Below are 12,623 nucleotides of genomic sequence, written 5' to 3'. Positions count from 1 at the left end.
TGTTCGATCGCCTTAAGGGGGCCACGGTCTTTACCAAACTCGACCTGAGGGCGGCATATAACCTGGTAAGGATCAAGGCGGGCGATGAGTGGAAGACCGCGTTTAACACCAGGACTGGGCATTATGAATCCTTGGTTATGCCCTTTGGGTTGTGCAATGCGCCCGCAGTCTTTCAGGAATTCATCAACGATGTTTTCCGTGACCTGTTGCAGCAGTGTGTGGTGGTCTATTTGGATGACATCTTGGTATACTCTGAATCCATGGAGGCCCACATTCTGGATGTCAAGCGAGTGTTGCAACGGTTACGAGAGAACAAGCTGTTCGGTAAGCTTGAGAAATGCGAATTTCACCGATCCCAGGTAACCTTCTTAGGTTACATCATTTCCGCTGAGGGGTTCTCCATGGACCCTGAGAAGGTTTCGGCTGTCTTACAGTGGCCTCAGCCCAGTGGTCTTCGTTCCTTACAGCGCTTTTTGGGCTTCGCCAATTATTATCGGAAGTTCATCAGGGACTTCTCCATGCTGGCCAAGCCTCTCACGGATCTGACCAGGAAGGGCAGTAATTCCCAGGTCTGGCCGCTCGAGGCCATCCGGGCTTTTGAGGCCCTAAAATCCGCCTTTGTGTCGGCTCCGATTCTGTCTCATCCCAACCCTGGGTTGCCCTTTGTCCTCGAGGTGGACGCGTCCGAGACGGGAGTAGGCGCCCTTCTGTCTCAGCGTAGAACACCAGAGGGTCCGCTGCTTCCTTGTGGGTTTTACTCCCGGAAACTGTCACCCGCGGAGTGCAACTATCAGATTGGTGACAGGGAGTTATTGGCCATAGTGCAGGCTCTCAAAGAGTGGAGGCACTTGCTCGAGGGCTCGGTGGTTCCGGTTCTCATCCTGACGGACCACAAGAATCTGACCTACCTTTCTGAGGCCAAGAGATTGACACCACGTCAGGCCAGATGGGCTCTGTTCTTGTCACGTTTTAATTACGTGGTCTCCTACCTACCTGGTTCCAAGAACATCAGGGCGGATGCCTTATCACGGCAGTACTCCGAGCTGTCCAGGGAGGAATCTATACCGACTTCGGTCATACCTCCGAATCAGATCCTGGCCGCCATTCGCACCAGCCTGACCTCTCCCCTTGGTGAGCAGATTTTGGCGGCTCAGTCTGGTGCTCCCTCTGGGAGACCCAACGGCAGATGTTTTGTGCCTGAGGAGTTGCGCACTCGGTTGTTGCGAACCTACCATAACTCCAAGACCGCGGGGCATCCTGGTAAGAATCAGCTGTCCTGGGCTGTTTCACGTCTGTTCTGGTGGCCTTCCCTACGTTCCGACATCGCCGCATATGTAGCGGCATGCTCCGTTTGTGCCCAAAGTAAGTCCCCTCGGCACCTTCCGTTGGGCCTGCTGCAACCCATAGCCACCGGGGAGCGCCCATGGTCACACCTGGGGATGGATTTCATTGTGGACCTCCCTGCATCCCGAGGCCATACGGTCATTCTCATGATTGTGGATCGGTTTTCCAAAATGTGCCACTGTGTTCCTCTCAAGAAGTTACCCTCTGCACAAGAGTTGGCCACGATTTTTGCCCGGGAGGTCTTCCGGTTGCACGGTTTGCCCAAGGAGATAGTGTCGGATCGGGGGAGTCAGTTTGTGTCCAGGTTCTGGCGCGCCTTTTGCTCCCAGTTGGGGATTCATCTCTCCTTCTCCTCGGCCTACCACCCTCAGTCCAATGGGGCCGCAGAACGATCCAATCAGGCCTTAGAGCAATTCCTTCGTTGCTATGTCTCCGATCACCAGGACAATTGGGTTGACCTCCTGCCTTGGGCTGAGTTTGCCAGGAACACGGCTGTGAACTCTTCCTCTGGGACGTCTCCTTTCATGGCCAATTATGGGTTCCAACCTGCCGTGTTACCGGAGGCATTCTCTCCCCAGGATATTCCGGCTGTGGAGGATCACCTTTCCGTCCTACGCGCCTCTTGGGTACAGATCCAGAAGTCCCTTGAGGTCTCTGCGCAGCGCCAGAAACTCCAGGCTGATCGCAGACGAGCGCCTGCTCCTTCCTACCAGGTCGGAGACCGTGTATGGTTGTCCACTCGCAACCTCAACCTTCGAGTGCCCACTCCCAAGCTGGCCCCTCGCTTTGTTGGTCCCTTCCGAGTGCTTCGCAGGGTAAACCCGGTAGCCTATGCCCTTGCGCTTCCTCCTGGCATGCGGATCTCCAACGTGTTTCATGTCTCCCTGTTGAAGCCACTGGTGTGCAATCGCTTCACTTCCTCGGTTCCTCGGCCTCGTCCGGTCCAAGTGGGCAATCATGAGGAGTATGAGGTGAGCAATATCCTGGACTCACGCCTGGTCCGCGGTCGGGTGCAGTTTTTGGTCCACTGGCGTGGTTATGGTCCAGAGGAGCGTTCCTGGGTTCCCTCCGCAGATGTCCATGCTCCTGCCTTGCTCCGAGCCTTCCACGCACGCTTCCCTCAGAAACCGTTTTTTGCACCGCGGAGGAGGGGCCCTTGAGGGGGAGGTACTGTCATGGTCTTACCTCTCTCCTGTCTCCTTCGTTTGACATGTGCTGGCGGCCATCTTGGTTTCTAGGTCTCTTGTAGCCTCCCACCCTGCGGCTCCTCCTTCCCCCTGGGAGGAGCTGGATGCCTGGCTCATATATTAGGAGGTCTGTGGCTTCAGTTCCTTGCTTGGTCCTCCTGTGTTCACATGCTTCTAGACTGCTGCTGCTTCTGGTTCTGATCCTGGCTTCGTCTGACTTCCCTGCTGGTTCCTGATCCTGGCTTCGTCTGACTTCCCTGCTGGTTCCTGATCCTGGCTTCGTCTGACTTCCCTGCTGGTTCCTGATCCTGGCTTCGTCTGACTACCCTTCTGGTTCCTGACCTCTGGTTTCACCATCCGTTTGGACTTTTGCTTTACAGCTTGATTTTCAATAAAGCCTTCTTATTTTCACTTATCTCTTGTTGTACGTCTGGTTCATGGTTCCGTAACACCTGCACCACAATGTAAAAAAAAAAATGGCGTGAACAGCTGTATATATACTATACGGCCTGGCTATATACTCTGCAGAAAAATTGGGCCTTAGGTGTTGGTGGTGCCAGAACACTGTAACCCTGAACACTGTAACCCCTCACAGTTACTCTTGTTGGGCGCAGGAACGGGATCTGTTGTAAAATATTATATCAAAAATTGTAATTACATGCCCCTGTTAACCGGTGTTAGAAAAATTGGGCCCTTGGTTTTGGTGGTGCCAGAACACTGTAAGCCCTCAGTTACTCTTGTTGGGGGCGTAGGAACGGGCCCTGTGTTTAAATATTATATACACATTTTTAATTACATTCCCCTGTTAAACAGGGGCAGAAAAATTGGGCCCTGGGTGGTGGTGGTGCCCTAAACCAAAAATATTGTTGGAAGCTAGCATCATCAAGATTGAAGAGGAATAGGATAGTCAGCATAGGCAGTCTTCAAGGGATACCAGATCCATAGCAAATTCAATCAGTTACATCAGCATCAGGTGCTTGATAGCTGCTGATACAAGACTGATTCATTTTTATGAATGTGGGCCTTTCAACAGAGTCTGTGGACAGGCGCACTCTTTAAACCATTACAAACCCTCCAGCAGCACTAAATGTGTGTTCAGAAAGCACGCTGGATGCAGGACAGGCCAGTAGCTTAATTACATATTGAGCAAGTTCTGGCCAGTGGTTCATCCTCAAGACCCAGTAACTTAGTGGATGCTCTGTTGGAAAGGTCTCCAAGTCTGCTCTTGCCCCTAGATATTCCTGCACCATATAATGCAGACTCTGGCGATGGTTGCTTGAACTGATCAGACCTTGGCACTGAGCACTGAAAAATTGTTTAAGGGCATCGGTCAGCCAACCACCTTCTCCATGCTCTTCCTCTGGCTGAATGAATTCTCAGCAACACATTGTCCAGCACCAGGAAATGGTAACCTCACTGGAAATGCGTTACACAAACCTTTCTTCAAGGCCTCCTAAAGATGTTTTATCCTCTGCTCCCTCTGCGAAGGCAGGGTGAGTTCTGCAACTTTACCCTTGTAACGTAAAGCAAGAAGTGTTGCCAGCCAGTAATGATCCCTCTCCTTGACCACAAATCATAGGGTCCTTTCGCAGGGTTTGCAGAAGCATTAAATTCTGAGTCCTCTTGGTCACTAAGGATTACATTATCCGTAACTACCTCCTCCCAGCCACGTACAACTTCTAGGGTTTCTGGGGACTGCAAACCATCCCTTGAAGACTGCTGCTGAGTGTTATCCTCTACATCCATGCTGACACAATCCTCCTCCTCTTCCTCTTCTTCCTGTGTGTTTGGTGGGCCCACAGGAATGCTATCTGCATAAAGGTGGCCTTGAGAGGAAAGGAAGTGCTCCTCTTCCTCCCACTGTTCTTCCTCAAGTGCCCTGTCCATGATTTCAAGAAAGGGGGTGCTCCAGCAGGAACACTCAAATGGTGACAGGACAGTGCATCCTTGATCAGTAGCCACTGGCATGGCAAAAAGAAGCCAAGCACCCCTGTCCTGTGCCATACTTGCACAGGTACTCATTGATGGTCCTCTGCTGTGTGTGCAGCTGCTGCAGCATTGTCAACGTTGAGTTTTACCTGGTGGCATGTCACAAATTGGGTGGTTGCTGGGCAGGTTGCATTCCCTTTGAATGTCAGCCATCTGCGCTCTGGCATTGTATGACCAGCGGAATAGACCACAGACTTTTCTGTCCTGCCTCAGGAAATCTTGTAAGCCTGGGTACCTGGTCAAGAACCACCCAGTTCAGGACGTGCGCCAATAATGCAACATGGGTCCCTGTCGAAGAGAGTAGAGAAGGTTGGTGCTATTGTCGCATACAACCATTCCTGGCTGAAGCTAGCGTGGCGTCAACCACCTCCAAACCTGCCCCTGCAGAGCTGACAGAATCTCTGCCCCAGTGTGGCTCCTGTCCTCTAAGCAGACCAACTCAAGCACTGCATGGTATCTTTTAGCCTGACTGCTTGCGTAGCCCCTTGAACACTTATGGGGCACTGCTGGTTCAGAGGAAAAATCTGCAGAAGAGGCCATGGAAGAAGAAGAAGAGGAGGAGGGGGTGGAGGAGACAGCTGTGGCAGAATCACCACTAGAATTTTGGGGGCACGGTGGCAGAGCAAGCTCCAACAACACTGAACCCTGTCCTGCATCCTTCCCAGCTGCCAGAAGTTACCCAGTGCATCGTGAAGGAAAGGTTACGTCCCTGCCCATGCCTGCTTGACCGTGAGTCAGCGGTAATATGAACTTTACTGCTGACCGTCCTGTCCAACGAGGTCAAAACATTGACTTCCACATGCCAGTGGAGAGCTGGAATGGCCTTGCATGAAAATAAATGGTGTTTTGGAACCTGCCGCTGAGGTACAGCACATTCCACAAATTCACGAAAGGGGGCAGAGTCTACCAGTTAAAAAGGCAGCAGTTGCAGTGCTAGCAATTTGGTCAAGCTAGCATTTAGATTATGAGCATGTGGATGGCTGGGACCGAATTTATTTTTACTGGGGTAGCAAAATTTTCCTGCTAAAATCAATTGGTGGTGTACTGCTAGCAGATTGGCCGCAAGTACTTGGGACACCTATTGCTATACCACGGAGCATGGGTGAACATAAAATGATGCCCCCCCTGAAAAAAGTTCTGCGGACACCCATGTATTCAGGTACAAAAACAGGGTAATGTAGCCTTCATCAAGTGGGGAACAGTATGGGGCCTCCTCCAGTTTAAGTTGCTAAACTAGCTGAAGTCACAACTGTCCCTCATTTGAACCAAATCCCTAATACAGCCTCAGTTTATTTCTTCTTGATCTGAAGTGTACATCTCTATACCAAATTTACTATAATCCTACCAAAAGTGGTATATTGCACTAAGCTCCGTGAGCCCGACTGCGGGACCCGTGGACTCGATCGCCGCGGGGATACCCGCGATCCTCTCAGGGTGAGGAAGAACGGGGGGATGCTGATGTAAACAAGCATCTTCCCGCTCTGCCTAGTGACAATGACAGTGATCACCGCTTCCTGTAATCGGAAGCGGTGATCAATGTCTTGTCACACACAGCCCACCCCCCCCTACTGTAAGAATCACTCACTAGGGCACACTTAACCCATACAGCGCCACCTAGTGGTTAACCCCTTTGCTGCCAGTGTTATTTTCACAGTAATCAGTGCATTTTTATAGCACTGATCGCTGTAAAAATGACAATGGTCCCAAAAATGTGTCAAAAATTATTAATAAAAATGCCATAAAACTATCCCCTATTTTGTAGACGCTATAACTTTTGCACAAACCGATCAATAAACGCTTATTGCGATTTTTTTACCAAAAGAATACATATCGGCCTAAACTAAGGAAAAAATATTTTTTTTATATATTTTTGGGGGATATTTATTATATTGTATTTTTTTCAAAATTGACGCTCTATTTTTGTTTATAGCGCAAAAAGGTGATCAAATACTACCAAAAGAAAGCTCTATTTGTGGGGAAAAAAAGAACGTCAATTTTGTTTGGGAGCCACTTCGCACGACGTCGCAATTGTCAGTTAACGCCGCGCAGTGCCGAAACACAAAAAGTGGCCCGGTCTTTGACTGGCAAAATGGTCCAGGGCTGAAGTGATTAACCAATTATTTTTTGCATATTAAATCAATGTGATCTGTATAAATGGGGCAAGGGCAGGGATGCGTTCTTTGCCTGTGTGTGTATTAAAAGGTTATTTATCATTTCATAAATTGGGAGGTATGAAATAGTGAGAAACAGAAATATGCATGCTTAAGCAATAATAATTATATATATATATATATATATATATATATATATATATATATATATATATATATATATATATATATATATAAATACATACATACGCACACATTACCTTTATTTCTGACATTCTCCTCAACCCACAAAGCAGCAGAGTTCACACTTTGAGTGTTAGCGACATCAAGAATTGTTGTCTGCAGTCTGCTGGAGGTCTCTTTCTTCAGCTTCTCAGACCCTGTCTCTGTCAGACATGCAGCCAGAACCCTCATTCCATGTTTGTCTAGCTGTTTCGCCAGTAGGTACCCAAATCCTGTGTCACATCCAGTAATGAAGACATATTTATCTGTAAGATTCTCCAGCAACCGACTTTGCCTGTACCATCTGTACAGGAGGATCAGAGCCATCACCAGCAGCAGAGGGAGCCACATGATTACGGTATATCACTGAATGTACAAAATAAACCAAAGCCATTATTAGAGTACATTAAAATTATGAAACTAGATAAAAAATATATAAATAAATCTAACCTAAATGGAGCTAAATAGTAAAGCAACACAATACATATAATATTCCGGATATAGCACAACACCAACATGTCCATATTAAATCCCAATCCAGGCTTATATATTTTTCTTTATGTTGGCATAGGTTTGAATGGGGTTTATATTTCACTCAAGAATTTCAAAAAGAGTAAATATTTTGCTCAATTTTTATTCTCTTTTTGGGGCCTGTGAGTTGACACCGTCCTGTCCCCACCATTGGGGAATCAGAGTTTATTATTTCTGTTGATGTCTTGATGTTCCATTTTTACAAAACAGGGGGGTTGTTGCAGCCTGAGTCCCCAATGGATGGATTTTGCATCACTTCCTGTACAGACAGGCACTCGTCAAGACTGCCGAATCTGCTCCGCCCCTTGGCCCCCCTTCACCAGTCATAGCAGCTGTACTCTAGCTTTTAATTCATAGTTACATAGTTAGTCAGGTTGGAAAAAGACACAAGACCATCTAGTTCAACCCAAAAAATAAATAAAAATCCCATAATCCCACATACACAATCCCTCACCCACAGTTGATCCAGAGGAAGGCGAAAAACCCCAGCAAAGCACAATCCAATTTTCTACTGCGGGGGAAAAAATTCCTTCCTGATCCCCCGAGAGTCAATCAGATTTTCCCTGGATAAACTTTACCTATAAATGTCAGTACCCAGTTATATTTTGTACATTTAGGAAAGAATCCAGGCTTTTTTTTAAAACAATCTACTGAGCTGTCCAGAATCACCTCTGGAGGGAGTCTATCCTACATTTTCACAGCTCTTACTGTGAAGAAACATTTCCGTATTTGGAGATTAAAGCCTTTATTTCCTCTAGGCGTAAAGGGTGCCCCATTGTCCTCTGTGATGACCTTAGGCCGCGTACACACGACCGGTCCAAACCGCTGAAAACGGACTGAAGTTCAGTTTCATCGGTCCAAACCGACCGTGTGTACGGCCCATCGGTCTGTTGTTCTTCGGACAAAAATGAGAGAACTTGCTTTAAAATCGAACCGATGGACGGCTGACCATCGGTCAAAACTGATGGTTAGTACACAAAAGCATCGGTTCAAAACCTGCACATGCTCAGAATCAAGTCGACGCATGCTTGGAAGCATTGAACTTCGTTTTATTCAGCACGTCGTGTGTTTTACGTCACCGCATTCTGACCCGATCGTTTTTTTGAACTGATGGTGTGTACGCACATCAGACCATCAGTCTGCTTCAGCGGTGAACCGATGAAAACGGTCCGTCGGACCATTTTCATCGGATGGACCGGTCGTGTGTACACGGCCTCAAAGTGAATAACTCAACACCAAGTTCACTATGTGGAGCACTTATGTATTTGGACATGTTGATCATACTCCTCCCCCCCTAATATCCTCTTTTAAAAAGACAATAAATTCAGTTCCTTTAATCTTTATTCATAGCTGAGCTCCTCCATGCCTCTTATCAGTTGGGTTGCCCTTCTCTGCACTTTCTCCAGCTCCCTGATATCCTTTTTGAGAACTGGTGCCCAAAACTGAACTGCATATTCCAGATGAGGTCTTACTAATGATTTGAACAGGGGCAAAATTATATCTCTCTCTCTGGAGTCCATACCTTTATTAACCTGCCTGGCGGTATTCCCGAGTCTGACTCGGGGTTAGATTTTCCTGCTGCGAGCGGTAACCCCGAGTCAGACTCGGGCTTGCCTCGCTAGATCCACAGGCTTGGTTTACTTACCTTGTCCCTGGATCCAGCGATGCCACCGCGCTGTGTGAGCGAGCGGGACCTCGCTCGATTCACACAGCGTCCTCCTGTGCCACCGATCTCCGTTCCCTGCGACGTTACGACGCACGGGGACGGAGAACGGCGCCAAATTCAAAAAAGTAAACAAACACTTTACATACAGTATACTGTAATCTTATAGATTACAGTACTGTATGTAAAAAAAACACACCCCCCTTGTCCCTAGTGGTCTGCCCAGTGTCCTACATGTTCTTTTATAAAATAAAAACTATTCTTTCTGCCTGCAAACTGTAGATTGTCCATAGCAACCAAAAGTGTCCCTTTATGTCAAAAATAGTTTTAGATCAGCTAAAAAACAGCGATAATAAATTATAATCACTTGCAGAATTGTGCGATAGCGAATTGCGGGGAAATTCGTCATAAAAAAAAAAAAATAATGACAGCGACAATTCTGCAACTGAGCAAATTTAGTGATTTTGATTTGATTACATTATTGAATAATTTTTATTATAATTATATTATTATTTGTTATAATTATTTATTATATTATAATTTATCATTTTGTTTTTAAAAAAATGTCATACCCGGGATGCCTATTAGAATCTTGTTTGGTCAGATTTAAGTGAGTTATTTCTAAAAATTACAGACCTACAATATAAAACGCCAAATTTCCTTGCAAATAATGGTTCCGCTTTCAGCATGTTTTTTCTGAAAGAATCATACCGCCAGGGAGGTTAATGCAAGAAAGAACTTTGCTCGCTTTGGAAACTGTAGCTTGGCATTGCATGCCATTATTGAACTTATGATCTACCAAAACCCCTAGATCCTTCTATGGATTCCCCAATTTGTACTCCCCTAGTATGTATGATTCATGCATATTCTTAGCCCCCAAGTGCGAAAGTTAGCGTTTATCAACATTAAACCTAATTTTCCACTTAGTTGCACAATTAGACATTTTGGCAGGCTTGTAAATTGGAGACATCCTGTAAGGACGTTAATCCACTACATAGTTTGGTGTCATCTGCAAAGACAGAAATTGTACTTTTAATCCCAGACCCTATATAATTTATAAAGATCTTAAAAAGTAAGGGTCCCAACACCGAACCTTGGGGTACACCACTGATAACCTTAGACCATTCAGAGTAAGAATCCCTAACCTATATTCGCTGAATTCATTTTTATTTTAGCCAGTTTTCTATCCATTTACAAATTGATCTTTCCAAGTCTGTAGACTTTACCTTACACATGATCCATGTGTGAGGAACTGTGTCAAATGCTTTTGTAAAAAAAAATAAAGTATACCACATCCCCAGCCATCCCTCTGTCAAAGGTTTTACCTACCTCTTCATAACAATAAATCAGATTTGTTTGACAACTTCTGTCTTTCATGAATCCATGCTGTCTGTGGCTTAAAATATATTTTTCATGCATGTCCAAAGTGCGGCCCGCGTTCTGACTTCATACGGCCCCACTGGTAATTTGGGGGGCCACAAAAAATATATATTGTATTTATCGTTTCTCAGAGGGGACAGGGAGGGGGCCTGGACGAGTGCCATCACATTACATACAGGAGAATCTCCTGTTTACTCAGCGGCATCTGTTATAGGAAGTCTCGTCTCCTGGGCTGTCTGTCTATCATAGGAGGCAGGAATTTTTATTAAAGAGGCCACCGGGGAAAATGGAGATTATCCTGTATGTAATCTGTTGGCGCTGGTCCCGCCCCCTTCCTGTCCCCTTCGAGAAACGATGGGCATGGATTAGGCTGCACTGATGGCAATGGTAAGGCTGCGTTCATGCCATTTGTGAGGCTGAATTCATGTCAATGTTGAGACTGCATTCATGTCAATGTTGAAGCTGCATTCATGGTAATGGTAAGGCTGCATTCATGGCAATGGTGAGGCTACATATATGGCAATGGTGAGGCTGCATTCATGGCAATGGTGAGGCTGCATTCGTGGCAATGGTGAGGCTGCATTCATGGCAATGATGAGGCTGCATTGATGGGCACTGACCCTTATTTTGCTTCTCTGGGATTTGTTGGGGGCCACAAAAGAGATTATATATATATATATATATATATATATATATATATATATATATATATATATATATATATATATACATAAAATCTCTCTCTCTCTCTCTCTCCCTCTCCCCCCCTCTCTCTCTCTGCTCAGAGTATGAAGCAATCACTCAGGTACCAGTCGCAGCAGTAATCCAGTCAGTCCATGGTCGCCAGTCCGCACTGTGTCTCTCAGCCTGTCGCCTATTGGAGGCAGTTATTGTCTCGTAACTGTAGTGCAGGGCAACTAGTTCCCTAGTCTGGGCCAGAGTTGGAGCGACAGTAGATCTCCAGAGTCTCGTTATACTAAGTCTGGCTGCAAGTAGTATATGGGTAGTAACATGCCTAACCGGGTAGGGTAGATCTTCAATGGTTAGGTTTAGGATTGCAAGTGCAGGTGATGGGGGAGTAGGATTTTTTGTAACCTGTAATATGAACTCAAAGACGTCAGTCCAGTACTTATGAATGGCAGGGCAGGTCCAGAAGATATGTTTCATATCCCCTAGCAAGAGCTGGAGACGCAGGTGCCAAAGGAGGCTATTCTGGACAGGGTCATGTACCACCTTAACGAAATCTTCTGTGTAAGTTCCCAAAGGGATGAGCTCTTGGTGGATTTGTAGATGGCTTTGAGCGCATGTTGCCATTGGGTGTCATCAAAGGTGAGAGCTAGATCCGCTTCCCACCGTTGATGCGGGCGTGTTTGAGAAAAAGTGTGTTTTTGGCGCAGGGTGGTATAGAAGTGGGATATTCCTCTGTTCCCTGATGCGGGATCAGTGAGATATTTCCAAGTTTTTGGATGAATATTGTACGGGGGAATCGGTATATTGTCCAGACAGTGTTGTATGCGGAGGAATGTAAAGTGGTCAGTATTGGATAGTTTAAACTCAGATTGTAAGACAGAGAAGGGTTTAATACGGGCGTCTTGTAGTATATGTTGGAGCGAATGGATCCCTTTAAGTTTCCAGTTAGCTAGTGGTAAGTCCGGGGACAGGTAGTAGAGGACTTCCAACGGTATATTATATTGTGGAGTATCTGGGATGTAGTTCAGGAGTTTTGTAATTTTCTTCCAGGAGAGAGCTGATGCCCTCATAGTTGGGGGAATGGTCGAAGGGATAGAGGCTCCGAGGGGAGTACTTAACAACCAGTGTTTTAAGTTGGGACAAGAGGGCGAGAGTGTAAGTCTTTCTATTTGGCCCCAGGATGTGGTCGGTTGACTCTGAAACCAGGCGGGGAGTTGTGCTAGGATTGCCGCTAGATGGTAGTCCTCAAAGTCTATGGATCCCATGCCTCCCGCTAATTTGTGTTTGATCAGTAGTAGATGGGCACATCTAGGGCGTTTATCTTTCCACAGATATCTATTGAACAGTGTTTGAAGGGCTCTGAAAAAGGACGCCAGTAGGGGAATTGGAAGGGTCCTGAAAAAATATAATATTTGAGGGAGGCAAACCATTTTAAAGGCTGCCAGTCTGCCTGACCAGGATAGTTCATGTTTTGCTATTTGGGAGGCGGTTTTCTGGATGTCACTG

The 12,623-nt window shown here is 46.3% G+C and overlaps 1 protein-coding gene across 2 annotated transcripts in view; it reads right to left on the bottom strand.

The window, feature by feature from the left end:
• The window catches only part of LOC120929486 (retinol dehydrogenase 16-like), a 47,588-nt gene that overhangs the window by 18,290 nt on the left and 16,675 nt on the right, over nucleotides 1–12,623 (bottom strand). For both annotated transcript variants that reach the window (XM_040340962.1, XM_040340961.1), the window contains exon 2: nucleotides 6,892–7,219. In XM_040340962.1, the coding sequence (XP_040196896.1) occupies nucleotides 6,892–7,204 (313 nt within the window). In that variant the 5' untranslated portion in view covers nucleotides 7,205–7,219. The remainder of the gene's footprint in view (nucleotides 1–6,891; nucleotides 7,220–12,623) is intronic.

Source organism: Rana temporaria, chromosome 2 (genome assembly GCF_905171775.1).
Source record: "Rana temporaria chromosome 2, aRanTem1.1, whole genome shotgun sequence".
NCBI classification, from domain to species: Eukaryota; Metazoa; Chordata; class Amphibia; order Anura; family Ranidae; genus Rana; species Rana temporaria.
The sequence above is the reverse complement of the archived record's forward strand: the minus strand, read 5'-3'. Positions and strand labels throughout refer to the sequence as shown.